Source organism: Eulemur rufifrons, chromosome 8, assembly GCF_041146395.1.
Source record: "Eulemur rufifrons isolate Redbay chromosome 8, OSU_ERuf_1, whole genome shotgun sequence".
Classification (NCBI taxonomy): Eukaryota; Metazoa; Chordata; class Mammalia; order Primates; family Lemuridae; genus Eulemur; species Eulemur rufifrons.
The window spans coordinates 54496972-54518867 of NC_090990.1; the positions used below are offsets into that span (position 1 = coordinate 54496972).

At 33.8% G+C, this 21896-nt stretch overlaps 1 protein-coding gene across 2 annotated transcripts; it reads right to left on the reverse strand.

Annotated features, from left to right (window-relative positions):
• Positions 1 to 3246: 3246 nt before the first annotated feature.
• ZRANB2 (zinc finger RANBP2-type containing 2) lies at positions 3247 to 20617 on the reverse strand. Of its 2 annotated transcripts, XM_069480147.1 has the most exons (11): positions 20522 to 20617; positions 18435 to 18487; positions 18243 to 18351; positions 16934 to 17016; positions 12100 to 12176; positions 11726 to 11860; positions 10409 to 10578; positions 8889 to 8975; positions 6782 to 6940; positions 5676 to 5750; positions 3247 to 5128 (listed from the first exon to the last, which is right to left on the reverse strand). In XM_069480147.1, exons 1-10 carry the CDS (start codon positions 20575 to 20577, stop codon positions 5717 to 5719), a joined length of 963 nt encoding a protein of 320 aa, XP_069336248.1. In that variant the 5' UTR covers positions 20578 to 20617; the 3' UTR covers positions 3247 to 5128; positions 5676 to 5716. The 2 variants fall into 2 exon arrangements, with proteins under 2 accessions (XP_069336248.1, XP_069336247.1); XM_069480146.1 differs by lacking the exon at positions 5676 to 5750.
• Between the last annotated feature and the right edge of the window lie 1279 nt (positions 20618 to 21896).

Here is a 21896-nt window from a genome sequence, read left to right on the forward strand (position 1 = left end):
TTGCTATATACCTATGTGCCAGAGACTACAATAATCATTTATGGAACTTCATTTAATTCCTACAAGGCAGACTCTATTATATTCACTTTATAGGTGTAACAATTTAGGCATAAAGAACATCCTCAGAGTCCATACACCTACCATAAAGTAAAAATCCAAATCAGACACTTTGATTCCAGCAGAATAGGTAGAAATCCAGTATCACTGTGAACTCTACCACTGAATCATACCCATTAAATTACTTCACATCACATTTAGGTTGCAGGTACTCAGCCTTTGTAATAACCTCACTGATAACAGGCCACAGATGTTTCATTTTAAGGTAGATGCAAAAATCAATTGTTCTGAGTTCAACGCTAAGGTCTTTATCACTGTTTTCAGTGTTTTAATGTGGTCCAATTTAATTGACAGCATTAAAAGTTCCTTCTCTTTTTCCAAGATTTCCCAAAGTCACAATATTTTTGTTTCCCTTAGAACATTATCAAATTGTCAGAATTTTTGCAAGAAAATAACTTTAGCTCACCTTACTCAACTTGCCCTTCAAGACTGCCAAGTCAATTCCTTAACAGTTTGCCTCTTTATTCAGGCACAAAACTGGTTGTTCCCATTTTATCAAAGACTATCTCTAACTTGAGGACGCCCTTCGTATCCACGGATTCCATATTCATGGATTCAAACATGGACTGAAAATATTCAGCGGAAAAAATTCCAAAGTTTCCAAAAGCAAAACTCGAATTTGCTGTGTCGAGTACTACACTGAACCCATGTGAATGAAGTGATGTGTAGGCACTGTGTGAGGTATTATAAGTAATCTAAAGATGATTTAAAACATATATGGGAGGACATGCATAGTTTATATGCAAATACTATGCCATTTTATATAAGGTACTAGAGCATCCTCCAATTTGGTATCCATGAGGTCCTGGAACCAATCCCCCAGATATCGAGAGACTAGCTTTCCCCCACTAAGTCATGGTTAAGGAAAGTGGGTGTCCTATGTATTTTTAGCTTTGAATCCAGGTATTTTTATTTCCTTGAATAAAGTCGTATAGCTTTCCTTAAAAATCTTTTTAATCATTTAGGTATTTAGCAATTTACCTAGTTATTGTGAATATTTCTTATCCTAGTATCCTTTAGTTAAATAGACATTAAGAATTATTACTTATTACGTTTATCTTTTGTATCTATATATGTTACAACATACTGTACCCTTATATAAACTTCCTGTGTAGTTACATGTGGCTGGGAAAAAAAACCCCTAAGATGTTTACTGGTCACTCTCAATGATTACAAACTTGGCTTTAAGGCAATCTGGACCCAGCCCTCCTGATACTGTAATTGATTGTCAAAGCTCCTATTTAAGGTTGAAGTTCCCCAACCCCCAAACATGGCTCTAGATCCCATTTCCCTCCTCTGATACCTCTCCAACAATTCTTCCCTCCTTCTCTTCATCATCTACTTTCCCTTTTATTGGGGAATGGAGGCATGTCAAAGGACAAACGAGTCAATATGAAAAAACTCCCAATGGCCAAAGCTGGAACAAATTAAGCAACAAAATAAGTAACAAGTATAAAATATACACAAATACATACGAATATAAACAAATTTTTCTTATAGAATTCCAAATATGTATAGATACTCACCTCCAACAATAGGAGGAGCTTCATTACCACAGCCCTACTCTGAGGATGGGCTACCCTTAGTAAAACTTGGTTTGAAAAAACAGAATGGTTTAAAGGAGAAACACTAACTACACAGGTGAAATCTGGGCAAATTCTACCTTAGCCAAGTGATGAAGGCTAACATTACCAGTGACGTCACATTTCTTCTATGGTGCTCTTCGCAAAAACCCATAACCCCAGTTCAATCACAAGAAAAACCACTGCCAAATCCTGAATGGGGTAGGGGATATTCTAGTGGATACCTGGCCAGTACTCCTGAAGATTGCTGAAGTCATCAAAAGCAAGAAAAGGATCAAAAAACTGTCACATATCAGAGGAGATCAGGAAGATACAACAACCAGTACAATGGGGCACTTTAGATAGGATCCACAAACAGATTAATTTAAAAAAAAGGTAAAATTCAAATAAAATCTAGAATGTAATTAATAGTAATATACCAACATTGGTTTTTTAGTTTTGACAAATATACATGATAATGTAAGATGTTAATGATAGTGGAAACTGGGTAAGGGCATACACCACCATACAATCTTTGCGACTTTTCTGTAATTCTAAAGTTATTTCAAAATAGTGTCGGTCTGTCTAGCTACCTATCGATAAATGACTGCAATTATACTTTCTCCACGAAATCACTAAAGAACATCTGACCATGTGGCTTAATGATTTCACATGTATTTTCTCAAAGAGGTTATTTGGTTTTTTAATCAGACCTAATACTGAAATTTGCTTTCACACTTGGGGGTGAATCCCCACTTAGCTACTCCTGTGGCTTCTTTGGGCAGATTTTTAATTTCCTTGTATAGTAACCTTCCTTTTGGTAAAACAGCAGATATGCAATAGCATATACCCAACAGGACTGCAAGAATTAGATAATGCCTGTAAATCACTTGTTTTACATATATTGAACTGTTAATTAAAACTGTTCACTCTATTTTTCAGAAATAAAATAATATAATTTCCAGGTCAGGAAAAATGTGAGGGTATTTCTATTTGAAAAACATTTCACATTTACATCAAAAATAGGGGGCAGAGTACAGAAATTCCCTACCTTCTTACCAGTATCTACAACACTAGCTATGGACACCAGATAGCAAGAATGGGAGATGAGATGGTAAACAAAGACCTCATTTACCCTAGTAATTGGGCCTAGATATGGTCTTGTATTTAGACCTTGCTCTAAACTTAGACATTACCAAATACCATTCAATATTGTTTATTCCAAACAGAAACATAAGAAAACTTAGCAGTTAAACGGACTGTTGTTGAGTGCTACAGAGTGACAGTTTAAGAGTAATTCAGCAAAGGCACTGTGATATGCTATGTCACCATGTGGCATAGAAATAGGTATGTGATGTTCTGGCAGGCAGTATTCAACTAACTTGGGAGCTCTCTATTTCAGAAAGTCATAACTAACAATTCTGAGTACCCAAGGCTGCAGCGACTATGGCTCTGGAATGTTTTAAACTAAGCACTCATATATAAAGGGTAAGAGAATATAAAGAGCTTAAAAAAATGAACAGTCAAAAGTAACAAAACTGTAATTAGCTTAAAAATGAACATTAGATCAGAGCTTAAAAATCTCTAGTTTATTTCTAATAAACACCACTTGATGCTTGACTCACAGGCTTTATTTACATTTGTCTACAGTATCATTTCCTTACGAAATGAACTAGTACAGCTTAGTTAAACCAAATGAAATCATAATCATCTGAATTGTCTGTAAACTACTATTAGCTAAATTTATAACCTTGCATTTGCTTAGTACAGCCAAAATTTTAAATACAGAAAACACAAGAATAAACCAATGGTAACATGTATAATCTAGAGGATCATCTGGGCAACTTAGCAGGTGGACTTTCAAAAAGTCTGAGGCACAATTACAAGAGAGTAAAAGTTCTTGTGCAACCTACAGTAAACGCAGCAAAAAAATTAAGACATAAAAAACACGAGAAAGCTTATTGTAAAAATATTATCAAAATATTTCTACATAAGATATTTGCTTTCATCTTTAGATCAGTTGAAGAGAAAACACACTTTAAAATAAAAAACAAATATAATTTTGTTTGGTCTGTCTATTAACCACCTTAAAATGTTTTAATTTTTATTTAAATTGCAGCTGACAATGTTGAGGGAAAAGAACAAGAAAAAGAAATCAATACCCCATAACAAAAAGCCCACAAGCACAATTGTCGATTTCCCTTAATATACTTACCTTGCATTGTCACTGAAGATACTGTTAAGAGAAACCTTTTTGTTTTTAAACCAGAAAACAAAATGGAGTTCAGTGACCAGATTTTAATTTTGAAAAATAAAACAAACTCTGAAAGCATTTTAAGCCATAAATTATTTCAAGTGAATAGGAAAAAATAATGATTTTTGCTTACATTAAATAGAAATAAGCATTCATTTGTTATTCAGAAGAAAATTTTATGCAATGTGTTTATAGCAAATCATCTAGAGGCAGATGTTCACTTAAATTCACAATGTCTGTGTTGTCTTTTCATCAAAAGAGAAATATAATTCAAAAACTTTCTTACATTTTCTCATTAACTGTGATTTAGCCTTTTTACCCTATCATATTTGATAACTGGATTTTAAAGGATATCACACAAAGCTTCTTAAAATATTGATAAACATTTTGAAATAAGATGTTTCTCTTCTCAGGCAACCATACCAGTAACGAAGAGATGAAATGTTAGGCTTTCTTTCTTGCCCCAAATTATGTGTCAGAAAGGAAAATGACATTTTCTCCTTCAGCAATTCACAAGATTTTTTTGCATTAAATGTGGTGGTGCAAAAAAGTACAGCTGGATAAAAGAGAGACAATGATTCTAAGGCACCCTTTAGCATAGGGAATTTAAAAATAAAGAAGTTTCCAATTAGCTGTTTAAACTCAGTTTGACCTTTTTTGGTAAGAATAACTTTAACACGTGTTAACAACATAAACAGGTAGACTTATTTTACCAGATTAACATAAAAAGGTTGTTTCCAACAAGTTTATCAGTCTTGCATCCATGCCCAGTTTGGACAAGCCTTGGTAATCCTGTTTTAGTCAATAGACAGGATATATTTAGAAATGAGAAAAACAAGAGTTTAAATTAGGAAACAAAGTACTTTGTTACAGCTGAGATGGTTGATGAATGAAACAACTGGCTGTAAATAATAAATGATAAATAGAGCATCTATTCTGGGACATTATGGCTTAAAATGCTATTTACTTTTAACTTTACAAATAAACACAGCTGTATTGTTCTGAAAAGCAATGAAAGGCATGCACCTCTACTAGCAGATTTAGCACTTCTGACCAAGTATGACACCAACTTCTTTAAAAATATGCTTCATGCACTGTACTGGATTTTTTTTTAATGTAAATTTTAATACATTATTTCTTTTTTGAACTTGAACGGGAACCAGAATGAGACGATCCAGAAGATGACCTGTGGTGCCTGTAAGACATAACAGAAAAAGCAGGCAACCTAGTAAGCTAGAGCTAAACTTCAGCATTCATTTATAAGACTGTGAAAATATAAAAAATTAAATACCTTGATGCTAGCAAAATAAGTAATTAAAAACTAAGATACAAATTTACACACATAAAATTATCTAGTGTTTAGACTTTGGATATGAGCCCATTAAATGGTATAAGTGTAACTTAAAACTCTCTACAATTTAAAAATATCTTCTCATTTCAAAATATAGCCACCTCTCAATTATTTAAGACAATGAAGAAAAGCCTGCAAAAATATAAAAGTACAGATAATATACAACAAAGTCATATAAACTTGGTAATGGAAGTGTGACTAAACCAATTTCTGTGATACACTGTAGAAAGTGTAATAAATCTATACATAAAACAGAAACAGCAAAGCTTCTGTGTATGAGAAAATATATTCATAAATAATTAAGTTTTGGAAATCTAGGTCACACAAGATGATCGTACAATTAGCTATAGGGTTATATTCATGCAGCTAATATGAATAAGTCAATATCAACCTGGGTAAAGTAGTGGTGTTCCGTAGGGGTTGGCCCTGGGCTCAGGGTTGTTTAGTGTTTTCACCAATCACCTGGCTTATGGAATAGAGAACATGTTCATTAAGTTTAGATGACAACAAACTAGGGGGATTATATGTGGCTAAGATAAAAATTTGCAGAAGTGGTAAGAAAGCAACGGAATGAATTTCACTCAAATACAGAGTAATTTTCTTACAAAGAAACAAATGCACAGAAACAAGATAAATGTGTGTAATCTTAGTATCTAAACTTCAAAATGTGAAGAAGCAAAACTAATCATTCTGTACAAGTAGGAATCATGAGATAATCCTACCACTGAACCAAGCAATTATCAGACTTTACATAATCTTTATTTTCACAAGCTAATAGGATATGGAAAATTTGCAAAGATTACAAATGAAGCCATTCAGATGACTATACAACTACACATTAAGAACCAAGAAAGTTAATGAAAGTGAGTAATTAGCCTGTTGCTGCACTTTTTAAATTTTTAAAAATGTCAATATAGATAAAGTAACCTAGTAAAGGTCTTTCTCAAAAAAAAAAAAAAAAAAAAAATTTGGACTGCAGTATGAAAAATGTATTGGCTACAAGGAATAATGTCCTTATAGATAAAGGGTATGAAATAATTTGCTATGGAAATGCATTTACACATATTTAAATGAGAACAGATTTCCAGTGATCTCAAAGTTAATTTTTTATTAGATGCCCTAGAATTCCTATGATTTATAATTTGAAATAGTATAAATATAAAAATCAAGCTATAAAATTACTTCAAAATATACGTTATGAATTGCAATCTTAAAAGACAGAAATAACCGAGAGTTGGCTATAGTAACTATATATGGAAATAAAAATTTAAACATAAAATGATCAAAGAATGGTTTGATCTGTAACTACACTAAACAACCTGATCAAAGTACAAAGAGTTAAACAAAGTAATCTGTTTTTTGAAGTTCAAAGTTGAAAAGTATAATTTAAAGTTGGAACAAAGGAGATAATAAAAAGCTAACCCTTGACCACGAAGTTTAGTTTATCTATTAAACACACTTAAGAACACCCATTCTTATTTCTACAGAAACCCAAACCTTTCGGGTGACCGTGATCTTGTTCGTCTTTTTTTGCGATCACCAGATGAAGAAGATCTAGAACGACTTCTCTTTCTGTTCCTCTCAGGAGAAGATGATGAACTTGAATAAGATCTTTTTCGTGGGGAAGAAGAGCCCCTGTGGGACCTGGAGCTGGATCTTCATTGATTGAGAAACAAATCAAACATTTCATTAAAAGAAGAAATGAGAAAAAATGTTCAGTTATCAGATAGCCCCAAAAATAAACAAACAGGATTTAAAACAACTATGAAAATTTTTTAAGGAATACTTACTGCTTACTCAACAGAAGACTTCAGGATCAACCATGAAAACATTCTATTTAATTATTTTAATTTCATCTCTTTTTAAAATTGTAAGATAAGTGCTCATCACTTGTAATTAAAAACCAGCTTACTGTATTAAAATAGAATTTAAATTTTTTTGGTTTAATTTAAGGCTTTTTGAAGTATACATAAATAATAAAAAACAATAGGTAACTGCATTTGCATGACTTTATGATTAGAAAATGCATCCTTTCATTTGGGGAGAAAATATGTATCTTATTTACAATTCTGAGGAAAATAAACAATTTTCCTTATGGAATTATGCAACTCAGTTAAGCTGTTACAGAAAAACTGGGCATATGGGACAGAAACCAAAAAAAAAAAAAAAAAAAACCCAAAAAAACCCAACCGGAAACTGTATTAAGTTGCTAAATATTCAAAGAAAAATAAAATGAGTAAATTTAAAACAATATATATTTACAATACTCATTCTTATGAAGAACCACTATTCATGAAGTATGAAGTGTTGACATTCACATGCTTCAGGTAGAAGGAAATATGTAAATGTTTCAGTGTAATTTTTTTCTTCATTTATGTATTTTGGTTGAAGGAGGAATTTAGCTCAAACTTCCCAAAAAATTCACCTTTGGGTTTAAAATAAAACCAGAAAGCCCAAAAAGAGAATTCTTTGGAAAGTTATAAGCAATGAAAAAATGTGTGGGAAGAGTATGAGGCTGTTCTGTAAACCTTAATTATAGTGGTTCCCAAAGGGAATATCAGAACTTAAGGATTTTTATCTAAAAAGCACTAAAAGGACTAAAATACTGATACTAAATGATGATAAACACATTTGCTCTCTATTTTGTATTAGCTTAACACAAGTATGCATATCATTCTTCCTTCCTTAATGTGATTTATACTGCAGTTGCTCTCTAATGCTAGATTTGGCTCAAATCAACCAGTATGTAATTATCAAAAGAACCATTATTAAACTTTAGTGTGAATTTCCACACAAGTGGAATTTTAGTTGTTTTCTTATTTATGTTAGATGCCTTTAGTAGATCATCATAAATTAGCTTAAAAACAAAGGCAACATATTTTGACTAATTACCAAAAAACTCTGCAAGAGAGCATCTTTACAAATTATGAGTCCCTCCACAGGTCTAACTAAATGTGTAACCTGAAACTTTACAAAGTTTATTACTAAGGACTAAGCACTACACCTGACCTAACCAACCATACTTCTTGATTTAGTTTTAAGAGGGGGGTTTTTCTAGGAATACTGTTTGTAATACTTTGTGTAGAACTGGGAATGAAAATATGTGCATAACATTCCCCAGAAACTTTATCTGATATAAATAGCAAATTTGTTTCTGTAAGTATTGAAACAACTTCCTTGCAAAAGCAAAACCTCCTTTGAGATAGAGTTTTTCTTCTTTTTAATAATGGAGTAAACTTTTTATTTACATATCAAATTTTATTCAAACTACTATTGCAAACATAATCTTAATATACTAGAGATGTGGTGACAAGACTTAGCTTCATATTCCTTCCTATTTATCACATCTTAGCACCACATAACAAACCCTGCATAATGCAAAATAGCCACTTTAACTCAATCATGGGAATGTCTTGGCACACTGCTGGCAATGGAAACATTCCATGGTGAAAAAATTAAGCCAAGGCAAGTGCATTAGTTTTCTAATGCTAAAAAATAAAATTGACAAGTAGAAGCAAAATAAAGGGGAAAAAAGCAGCAACACCTTCTGCAGCCTTTAAATATTTCTTCTCTCTGCTTTACAGAGAGATGCTACCTCATTCACCTTGATTTCGACCCACGAGATCTCGAACGTTCTCTGGAACTGGAACGAGATCTTGACTGCGAACTGGAAGAACTTCTTGAACGGGACCTGGAACAACATGGAAGGATTTTTTTTTCCAGGACCACTTAATTGAGCTTTGTGATATGAACACTGAAAGGAAGATATGTATTAAAGTTCATTTTCACATACAAATGTAACTATACAAGATATATATTTTCAAAATACAGTATTTTAAATTAAATAAACCTTCTAGTTTGTTTTAATAACAAAAATTAAGGCAATTTAAAAAAATAATTAGCATTATCACTTTCCACGTTTGATTAAGTTACCGGCTGTAAAATCACTCAACTGTAAAACTATAAACACTGAACATTATCACTTTATCACATCCAGGAAAATGGAATGTTGTTAATTTATATTGAATTTCTCTATAAAGTAATCATTTTCCTTTACAAAAAACTTTCTATTAATATTTATTTTCATGGTTTCTGGTTAGTATGAAGTCTTAAATGTTAGGAATGTGTATACTTGACTCCTATGTTTCTCTCTGTACTCAAAGCTTAGAGAATTAAATGAAGAATATATAATAATTCTATCATAGGTTTAGGTAATTATTAAAAAATATGACACAAGAAGTATGGTCCATTTGAATTCTAAAAACCAGAAATGAAATGAAATCTATTAATCTTATTCACATCTTGTCCCTTAATAACCTAGAGAAAAAGATCATTACATTTTTATCTCAAAATTACTGTTTATAGCCACTTCTTTAAGCTTCCAAGCTTTATAGTGCTCAATTAAAAAATACCTAATTATTAAGTACTCATTAGCTAATATTTTATCCGTAAGTATGATCAAAATTCATTGTCCATGGTATCGCTTTAACAGGGTTTATCATGAGAATATTGTTTAAGTCACTACTTTTACTCACCTAAAATTCTATTTTTATTAACTTTAAAACTAGAGATTATATATTTTACATTACCAAACAAAAGAATATCCAACTAAGCCCTCTAATTTATTCCTGGACATCTCAACATTAAGTCAACAAAACTAATATTGCTAACCTTGCTCCTTTATTCAGAATACTGATACCAAGTAAATAACTGAAACACTGTGTTAACAAGCAATGATCTGATTAATTACTAGAAAATTTCTATACTAGCCTTCAACATCTAGAAAAATATAAATCTTCACTTCATATACTTAAAAATTCCTAAATGTAAGCTATTTAGATAATTAAATATCAGTGTATGGAATGATTTAATTAAGTTTTAAGTCCACTTTAATAGAAAGCGTGATGCTAAAATAGGCTAAGGAAGTTTATGTTAAGATTTTGCTTTTCTGAAAATACGGGACAGTAACTGCATGGCACTAAGATAACAAGTCTTTTAAAAGGTGACTTGAATTAAATCTTCAAAATAAAAAGAAAAGCTTAATCAAGAAAAATAAAATTTATAAATAAAGAAGTTAGATACTGACATTTTGACTGGTGTTACCCTTGACCTGTACCCGTTTACCTGGACCTAGACCTTGAACTTGAGGGGGAGGATGAGCGTGATGAAGATCGTGAATGTGAAGATCGAGACTTTGAGCGACTTCGTCTATTAGGTTTCTTTTTATTACTATCTTCTTCTTCACTGGCATCAAGATTATATTTTGAGAGATCAGCATCATCTTCATCCTCATCCTAACAAAAATTCAATTATATTTAGACATTTAGGCATTAAAGTTACCTACTAAAAAAAAATGACTAGTTCTGTGTACTGGACATCTCCATAGGGATGTATCAGTAGTAGTATCTCACAAAGTTCATTCCCAACTCTGAACTTCACCTACTAAATTCCTTATCTCAGCTAAACAGACTTGGCAACTGTCCCAGTTCACATACACATACACAGAAGTCATAGTCATTTTCTCTTTTTCTGTCACACACAATGCATTGCACCAAATTAGTTGTCAAGAATTTTCAATTCTACCTCCTTAAGTCCTTGAATCTAACAACCCTTACTCTTAGGAACTTTGCTCCTTTTTTCTCTAATATATTATAGTAACATCTTAGCTCATCTCCGAAAGTCTAGAAATCCATTCTGCCTTTCTAAAATCTCAATATACTGACAGTCATCGCTCTGAAACACAGGTCAGATAAATACATCTCATTTGTTGCAATAAAAACTTTAACAATGGGCCCATATTAATTTCTTTAGCTGCATTCCAGGGCCTCTTATGTAAGACTCGAGTGTCCTTAATCTGGTTTCTACACAGCCAGACCATAAAACTTACACTCTGGCCCCATGAATGAATATCACCAGATCCGAAGTAGGTGCTGTCCCCTCACCTCGTTCTCCCCCTATTCTAGCCACAATAGCCTATGTACGATTTTTAAAGGTTATTAGTTTGTTTCCTGCTTAGGGAACCTGTATTTGCTATTCTCTGCCTGAATGTGCTCTCACCCTAGGGTCTTATTGCTGGCTTCTTCATATCATTCAAGTTTCAGCTCAAATTTCACCCCCCTCCTCAGAAAATTCTCTATCTGATGAAACCACAGTAGCTCTTCTAATTATGTTATCACATCATTTGTCTTTGTAACATTACTGATATCTAAATTATCTTGTTTAGTTTTATCTTCCCTCCTTTACAATTTAATAAGAGAAGGGTGATTCTGCTTTGGTCACTATTCTATCTCCAGAACAAAAACAGTACTCAGCAGAGTGAAAGCCCAAAACCTTTGTGAGAATACATGAAAACACACAATATATCTTCATCAAAGGGCCAAGGCTGTCAAAAGCATCCATGTCATGGTGTAACTGAAGTGAGATATGGAAAATTGTATATACCTCATCTAATTTATATTTAGAAAGATCTTCATCCTCATCCTCGTCTTCTCCCTCTGATTCTTTATCTTCAACTTCCTTTAATATAGATGCAGGACCAACTGCCTTCCCTCTGTATTTTTTCTTTTTACGTCCAAACTAGAGAAAAAGTTTCAAAATATTTGTCACCTGAAAATGTATTAAACGTAAAACATTCTCTAAAAAATTATTTTTATATATTTAAGTCAGTTATGATTTCCTACAGAATGGTAACTTCTTGTAAAAGACTCAAATTGTACTTACAAAACTGAAATAGTTAAAAAATTTTTCTTCGCATTTAAGATATTTTTTAACATATTTTTCTGATTAATGTTCAATCTGAACAATATACAACTTACCTCATCATATTCACCATCAGATTCTTCTCTTTCTATATATTCAACATTTTCTCTTTCATTAAAACCACCACCATATCCTAAAAGAGAGCATAAATTGTTGTCCTATGACAATCCATTTGAATAACACATTATGCCTAAATCACCTTCAGAGAAAAAGAAACTCTAATCAACAATAGTCATCTATCCATCTAATAAATTACTAACCTTTAAAAAACCTTATTAAAAATCACCAAAAGAACAAAGTTAGATACCCTAGTTGGAAAGTCATATGACTATAATTGTAACCTCTTCTCAATTTCAAAATGTCTTATTTGATTTACGCAATTCATGGACCGTATGTGTGGAAATTATCTTCTCAAACCTGCGCTATAACCAAGTTTTAAAAGGACTTTCTACAGCTCTACAGTTTGCCCTAATTCTTATGAGAAGAGTGGGTTCAGTAAGAACCGAGAATCAAATTTCACTGTTTACCAGTTGCAGATAGTCTGAAATCTGAAAAACTGACATTTTATTGAACTAAAATATAGTGGGCCATTAACTAAAGTTTAGAAAGTTCCTAATTATAGGCAAATGTAATGACACAAGAAAGGCCATCTTTTGGCCTTGGTTTAATTGGTTTTAATACAATTGTTTTTTAAATACATAGCTCAAAGTCACTCATGTCCTCTGAAACAGTCACTAAACTTTCAAATTAAAAAGTAGTCAAGATTAGGAAGCCATTATTTTCTAATGTTACAACTAATATTTACAATTCAATTGACAGGTCTTCGAAGTAATCATAAGAGAGATGGGAATAAGAAAGAGAGCAAGCTAGTTTTAGAAAAAGTGAGGAGAGAGTTTGAATAAGTCTCCTGTTGAAAAATTTAAGAGTAAGGCTGGGCATGGTGGCTCATGTCTGTAATCCTCGCACTCTGGAAGGCTGAGGTGGGAGGATTGCTTGAGGTCAGGAGTTTGAGACCAGCCTGAGCAAGAGCAAGACCCCATTCTATAAAAAATAAGGAAAAAAAAAAAAGAAAAATTAAAGAGGTATGTGATCAAGAGTAACACAATTTAACTGGTCACATATTCCAGAACAGTACCAGCACACAAAGCTAGTGATTCCCAGACTTACAGACCTCATGAAATCAGCAAAATGTTAAATAGATTTATTAAAAAAATTGAAGTTCTTAAAAATTAGAACTTATGACTTTAAATTTGCCAATCAGGGGCATTAAAAAATCATTTTAAAATTTCACTTTTGGGGGTGAGGGGGAATCACAGTAATATAACATCGTTTCTTTTCTTCATTATACTTTGGTACCAGGTGAAAACTTCAAAACACTTAGAAGTAGGTGAAAAATAAAACTTTTAAACAAAATCCATGGGATCTAGACGGGAAATAACTTACATAGGAAAAAGAAAAAGCAAACCACACAAATTCAATGAAACCTTGCTGTTTTCTCTAGGACACTAATGCATAAAAGTGTTTGTTAAATTGGAGGTAATGTGGAAGCATGTAAAAACATTAAAACAATCCTATTTAAAATCAAGATTTAGGCTTTCAATAGAGTTCTTCATTCACATTTAATAAGATACAACTGAAAAAGTGATACGGTAAATAAGCAGAGAGCTAAAAAATACATAGTAAGATTAGAAAGTGAACTATACCTCATGTAGGCAATGTTGCAAAGGTATATAAGTAAAACGGTTTTAAAGTGAAAATCACAGCAAATACAAAGCTATTTTTATGTTCTGACAGGCCATGGAGATTACAAATCCAGCTCAAGTACTTTTCCCCTATACATGGAAAATACAGTAGCTCCCTATCATGAAAAATCTTGAGTGTATCATTTCCACGGAGTAATATGTGAGTTAGAGGACTGGTTTAGAACACTGCAGGTAATACTGTAAAAACTGTTTTTCTTGCTTCTGCTCTTGCCACCTCCTCCCAATTCTTTTCACAAACTAGTAAGAACACTGTTTAAAGAAATTAGATTGTTACTCGGTTTTAAAATTTCTTTCAGATGTTTCCCATTATAAGAATAAACAATAAACTTCTTACTATGATCTACATGGCCTCTGCCTAGTTCTGAAGTGTTTTCTAGAACTAAGGAGCAGTTAGTTCATCCAACATACTAAATTCTATCAAGTCTCAGAGCCTTCACAAAAGCTATTTGCTCTTGCTTAGAACTCATCTTTCACTTCTCAGCTTAAGCATAGCTTTCTCAAAAAGGACTTCACTAATCTTTGGCTCTACATGTTTATTTTGCTCACCCAGGTATCCCCAACATCTTGTAGTGGCCTATATTTTTTCAGTGAATACGTAAAAGACAACAATTCTGTTACCATTATTCTGTTACCATTTAAAGAATCTGAGTTTCACCAAAGGTCTTACAAAGCAATCAAGAATTTCTGTAGGTTTTTAGTAAGTCTTACAATGAAAATATTTTCAAAATTGCCTCAGTTTAACATAAAAAGCTGAAGGTTTAAAATGAGTGTTTGCATTAGGGTTGTTGACAATGGAAATGAAAAAAGAATAGGGCATGAATATAATACACTTCAAAGGAAGAGCTAAGATACTAACTAACTTGAAAATTCTGTGATTCTATGCTTTGAACAATTAAAGTCCTGAGAATTTAGTCTAAAGAAATAATCCAAAAAAATAAAAATCACAATGTTTCTATGTAGTTATCCTTCACGGTTTAAAAAAACAAAAAAGCAGACAAAAATAGAAATAACCCTAAATCCCAAAACAGGAGAATGGCTAAGTAAATTGCTGAACAACAATTTGATGGAATTACGCACAAGTCAGCAATCTTTCAGAGGTAGTAAATCAAGCCCTTTTTTATTCACATACTGTCCTACGCTTAGGATGGCTCCTCTGAACCTTGCACTGATTTCCTTTATTACAAATAGTGAAAAGAAACTGGAGAACAGAGTAAGTTGTTTCACATCTTCAACTGTTACCAGCAAAGACAAATAAATACTTGTAGCAAAGTAAGTGGAAAAGGTTCAAGACACCAGAATGATGGAAAGAAAATGAGTAAACGAAAGTGAGGTCACTTTGTTAGACCATCGCTCTTGTGATAGTGAAACTTAAGTAGTCATGAAATAGGTCAAGGAGAATGTAAATAGAAAAAAAGCTTTTTGAGATTATAGTTTTAAACCTGTTAAAAGATTTTAGAGTTTATCCTAAAAACATCCCAAAGAGTTTTAAACAAAAGTAGTTTTTGATTTGGAATTAAAAAACAAAAACTCTGCTTGCAACAGGGCAGGAAGAGAATATGTAGAGAACAGCTAGGTGGCTATTTTCCCATGAGACATAATGACATCTTTGCCTAGGCTGGTGGTGGAAAAGACTTTTTTGGGAGGTAGGAAAGATCAAGAAAGAGCTATCTAGGCTAAGAAGGGCATCTAGATTTCTGGCTTATGTAACAGATTTATGGTAAGTGGTACTAATCATGAGAAAGAGATCACTGGAAGAGGGCCAGATCCCAAGGGTAAAATCACAAATTCAGTTTGAATATAATGAGTTTGACATTTATATGGCAATGTTGAATAGGCAGCGGGATATATGGGTTACAGAATTCTGAGCTGGAGACATAAATTTGGGTATCATGGCATTCTAGCAGTTACTTAAACTTTGGGCTTAGAAGAAAATACCTAGAGAAAAGAGGGCCTAGAGACTGGGCCTTCAGGAATCCCAACATTCTGTGGCCAGGAAGAACAACCACCTATAAAAGACAGAATAAACAAACAGAAGCGGGGGGGTGGGAGGCGAATCTCAGAGAGATGAATAGAGAAAAAAATGAGATCCTTGTCAGAAGACCTCAATCTACTCAATCAGTACAAAGGCAAAAATCACTTCTGAGAATAAGAGGTGGGATTTGAAGGTTGAAAAAGGGTTGGGGGGAATCTAGGACATTAGGTTATAATGTTCCCATATGTAAGAATATAAACTTAAAGGTGGGGCGCAGAGAGTAGAATTTCTGTTGTAGTCTGGAAGGGCTAGGTCCAAAAGATTCAAGAGTGGGCCTGAGATCTCCAGGAACTAAATATACTGTGAAGCTGGTCTAAAGTTAGACAGGAAAAGAAAACAGGGAAGTAGTTTACCAAGTCTAGGTCTGACACGGTGACTATACATAGAAGGAATACTTTGATCATGTAATTTATGAGTAGCTGAGGGATAAAATCAGATTTGAAATATACAGATAATGTGGTTGGGCTAACTGCTAATATTGGGAAAATCATATTCTAGTAGGTAAATATTCTCGTTTCACCACTGACAACACACAAAATCAATGGTAAGCTATTACTCAGGCCAATGATCACCAACACCATCCAAATAACCTACAGATTTTTGGGATCCAAAGAATACAGTTCCGTGATTTGGAATCTGTATTTTTAAAGTTTCTCAGATGATTCTAATGCATAGCAAAGGTTGAGAATTACTGTCTGAGCTTTAGATGAACACTTTAAAGGGTGCATCTTTGCCCTTTTTGCCATATAAAGATATTGCAACAATAAAAATAAATTACTGTATCATTACTATTAACCAATATCTTACCCAATAGGAGAGAAACAAGGGAGGGGAAGGGGAAGCATTTCTAAAAGTATCCAAATGTCCCTAATTGTTAGGATAGGGCTCCTTAACACTGTATTTTATAAATTGTGAAATTATAAAACAAAAGACTTTTGTGTGTAATAGAAAAACAATCTTAGTAAGAAACATTAAGGGCAGAATAGACAGAATCCTTAGTTATTACTGTGCTCTTATGTGAGGGTGATAAAATTATCAATGCAACTTTCAGTTCTTTAAAAAAAATCACTTAGTTAAAATGTGGTTGTATCTTACCTGTTCTTTCTTCCAATTTAGCATACTTTGGAGTATTACACATGTTACACTCTGATCTTCTGGCCCAATTCACATTACTGCAACTTCAGAAATGAAAAATGTCAAATTAAAAAACCATAATACAGTATTAAAAAAATACTGAATTTTTAGACAGTCTAGAATTTTAAAATAAAAACCAGGATGAAATCACTATCAAATGTTTGCTAAAGGGTAATGTAAACAAAATGTACACTGATCTAACAATAGAATGTGGGTTCCAACGACAGACTGAACTATTAATCAGAGAAGGAAATCTATACCATTTGAAGAGTGCTTTTGTACTTTTGAGAAATTGAGGATTTTGAGAATCTGAAATCTGAATTGTTCCAAAATCCTTTATGACCACTGACATGACACTCAAAAGAGCATTAAAGGTTTTTGGATTAGGGATGCTGAACCAAAATGTGAATAAATCTGGAATCCCAATCACTTCTGGTTGCAAGCATTTTGTGGAAGGGATATTCAATCTGTACAGAGATTCTGATGCCTTCCCCTGCCCCCCAAGAAAAACGGAAAAAAAAAAAAAAATCACTTTAAAAGCTTCACAAATTTCTCAGTCTCTGAATTCACCTCAAACAAAGAAGAATAAGGTTATATGCTCTAAATAACGTTAAATATTTTTTTAAAAGAATCAGTTTGAGCACTGAATTCCACAGTATACCAAATCTAGTGACTTAATCTGTTACTCGAAAAATTTCTAATAAAAATTTAATATCTATAGGACCAGAAATTTGCATAAGACTGTTTTCTGAATCAGTCCTCTTTCACATATAAGATTCATCTGCATAAAGAAAAGATGAGATAAAAGCAAGACGGAATTATATCTAAATGTGAAAATCAAAAATATTAAGAAGCCCACAGAATTAGGAGTAATTATATATGGAGTGCAACTTATGATTCTAAAATTTCTTTGTAAACAGGCAAAATGAATTTTGTGGTATATTTCACATATAACAGATGCTAAAAATTTTGGGGATTTTTCAATAATACAAAGTACTTTTAAATACCCTTTCCTCCTTTTGGTTGTTATCCATTGTAGTAACAACTAATGTTACCACTGAAAATACAACAAAAAATTTAAAATTTCTTTATATACTGTACTTAAATATGAGATACAGACTGAGTAAAAATCAACAGACCTTTGATTCAAAAGGTTACCTTGGCTTATCGATGTGACTAAGTTCATAAAATTAACTCTTTTTAAAATATCCAGTACTAGTTGGATATATTATAATGAAAGGAAGAGTGGACAATAATTTCAAACACATACGTTTTACACTGCCAGTCATTAGCACTAAATAGGCCTCGGCTTTTTTCTGCAAGTGTCTTTCCTATTTCAGTGCCCCCAGCTTTCATCATCTTGGCCTCAGTTGTCTTCTCTGAAAACAGAAAAATAATGCAGTATGAATCTGAAGAAATAAAGATGTTATATATAAAATATTAATAGAATCTCCTTACTTACCCCGACCACATCGATTACAGCTGGTTCTTCTAGCAAAGTTTACATTTCCACATCTGAAAATGAAATAAAAAGCATTTATAGAGATACCTTTTAAATTTGTAAAATTTTAAAGTTTAATGTGCCCTCACTTATACGTGGAATCCAGAACTTCTAATTTATCTTAGTCACGATAATGTCAATGTTAACTACAAAATCCCTTGCAAAATTAACATGAGCTTTGACTCCACTTCAATAATTACTGGCAAAGTAACCCTCCGTACAGAAAACAATAGACATATGCAAAAATTTGACACTATAAAAAATGTGTATTATAAGAAACACATAATTCTATTAGTGGACCAATGGGGAGAAAATTAATGAAATGCTCTTTTTACAGATAGTAGGTAAGATGGTACTGATTAAAAATATAAAAATGTTCAATAATTATAAGAAAGCTGAGTTTTTCACGGTATTTATCAAACCTCTGAGACTTAATTGAAAGAAGTGACATAACGACCAATAACCTCAACAACACATGGAGTATTCAAGACAAAACTAAAAAATTTTGAGTTCACACATGACCTTAGTAGTGCATGTGCATATCAGTTAAAGCATGTTAAATGGTCTGAATGACCTGTAATGCTTAAATTTTGAAAAGCTTTTTTTAAGGTGCTATATTAGAATGAAATACAAATGTGAAGTATGGAATGACAATAAACTCAGAGAAATACTCCAAATAATTTTTAGGCTATGTTTTTCCCCCCTAAAAAATATTCCTCATGACTTCAATAAGCACTGAATGTCTCCTGGATTTATGCAAATTGTAGAAACAACAATCTATTCTCATAAATGAAATGAAATGCACTCTCCTAGCATCCTACCTCAAATATTTGTGTGTGCTGTCATTAAGGACACAAACAAAAGCACATTATTCTACAGGTGATCAACAATATGAAATTCAGAAGCTGTTATTCTAAATCTTTTGAACGTTTTCAATAGTGTCTTACCACTCAGGGCAATACTATTCATAACATACAACTTTAGTTCTTTTCAATAGTTAGATTTGAGTTTCCCCAGGTCATCTTAATATTAAACTGCTATCAATAGCTCCCAATCCGTATTTGCTACATTTCATTGCTCTACACACACTATTCACGTTATTTCATGTTTTCATTATAAGGAAGCAATTCTACTCCTATTTTTCGGCAAAGTTATAAAACCTACTCACAGTCACATGGTCTACAAGTAACGGAACTGAAACTAAACCCAGGTATGCTCTTGCTCTTTGCTATCATTAACTCTTTATCTGTGACTTAGGTGCAAAAACTAAAAGATTATTTTCCATATATTTCCAAATAGGTACACCTATTTGTGCACCCTTCAATAAGATCTAACAATTTCAGAGCACACTGGCTTTAGCAAAATGTCAAAAAGCATAGCCAGGACGTGCTGCAGGCATCTTCGGGGCCAACAAGGCAAAAACATAGGCCTCTTCCCTGTCGGCTGTGTGGGGGCCAAAAGCCCAATTCTTGTGGAGAAACTAAAGGTCAACGAAGACAAAAAGTCGGAAGTTCCCAGGCCAAAAAGGCTTCGGAAAAAGGGAAAAACAGTACGGAGAAAAAGTTTGATTAAAAATACAAAACAAGATGAACTATGAGAAGCAAAAGGGCGAGTTCGAGAAACCAACGCTTTCCGTGAACAAGAATAAAGTTCTGCAGAGAAAAGTCACGTGGGGGAGAACCAACACCAAGCTGGCCCGACCCACGGGGAGATTTCCTCAGGGAGATTTTCTTATCGCTCAAACCCGGCGGGGGCGGGGGTGGGGTGTGGGGGCAAAAAGGTAGGCCATCTGGCGCTCCAAAAAAAGAGGCTACCTTGGAGATATAATGTTGAGGAAACGCTCGCAACATATCTAAAACAAAGGCTCCCCGAAAGAGCTCTCTCGTGAGGAGACCGGGAGCCTTCTTCCCGCCCGGGAGCTGGCGGTTCGCCACCTCAACTCGGCTTAACGCACGGGAGGAGATCGTACAAACGGAAAATGCCGAACCGACCTGAGAAAGCCTCCACTTATAAACTCTGCCTCACTCTGAAACCCTTCGTGAACTCACTTTTTGTCAGGGCAAATCCAGTCCCCTTCGCTGACTCGGAAATTCTTGGTCGACATCTTGGACGCCACCACCACCGCCACCCGCAGCTACGTCTTCACGGGAGGAAGCGGGCCAGGGACTTTCGGAGCCTTGGGGCTGTCCCCATATCGCCTGATTGGCGTCCACCACTGCGTCAGAGCTTGATAATGAGGGCACTAAGCAGAAGTTGAGTTTGAGCATTATTGTCTAGACTAAGATGCCCGTGCTACTATTTCCTGGCTGAAAAGTTATAATGCAATTTTTTTTCTAGTCCTAAACTAACAGGCGCCGTACGGACAGCCCAGGCAGGAGGCCTTCGTGGCACTAGAAGCCTCGGAGAGCCCCCTACAGGCAGGATGACCCAAGAGGAAAGTACTTCCGCTGAGATTGGCGGGGCTAGGGAGGTGGAGGCGGAAGTGACTGTGATCGGTTCGGGGATGTGGAAAGGTTGTGTATGGATAGGGAATAAAGTGGGGTGAGTTGTTCGTTTGGAGAAGTTATTTTACTAAAGAAGGAGAACCCTGTTATTTCATGCACATGGGATGACGTTTAGAGAACTGCTATTTTTGATACATATATAGGTGTAACAGATAAGTAAGCACCGTACACGTGGGAACCAACTGGTAATTTTAGAACTAAGATGTTGCCAGTATTGTTAAAATTGCCAGTGTCTTTTATAATTCCATCCCATTACCTTCTTCCAGAGATAACACTCTCCTGTATTTGGGGTTTATTCTCGTTTTAAAAATTTAGTTTTTATACGTGTATGTTTAATTTGATAAACTGTTGAGCTATTAATATATATGGATAGTTTATTTTTATGTAATATTTATTGTTCATTCAACACCATGCTTCTAAATTCATCATAGGTAGTTACAAGTAGAAGCGTGTAGCCGTAGTCCTTTTATTTTCACTGCTCTATACTGGTAATATTTTTGTGTGTACGTGACAATTTATTCCTTCTGTTTTCCAGGTTTTGCCATTACAAACAACACTAGTATGAGCATTCTTATGGATTCTGGTAAATAAATGCAAGCAGTTTTGTAGAATATAGCGTATACAGTCATGCGTCACTTAATGATGGGGATATATACTGAGAAATGCTGTGTTAGGTGATTTCGTCATTGTGCAAACATAGAGTGTACTTAGACAAACTTAGCTGGTATAGCTTCCTACACACCCAGGCTATATAGTATGGCCTATTGCTCCTAGATTATAAATCTGTACAGTGTGTTACTGAGTAGGCAATTCTAACACAATGGTAAGATTTGTGTATCTAAATATAGAAAAGGTACAGTAAAAATACAGCATTATTATCTTAGGGGACCACCATGATATATACAGCACATGACTGTAT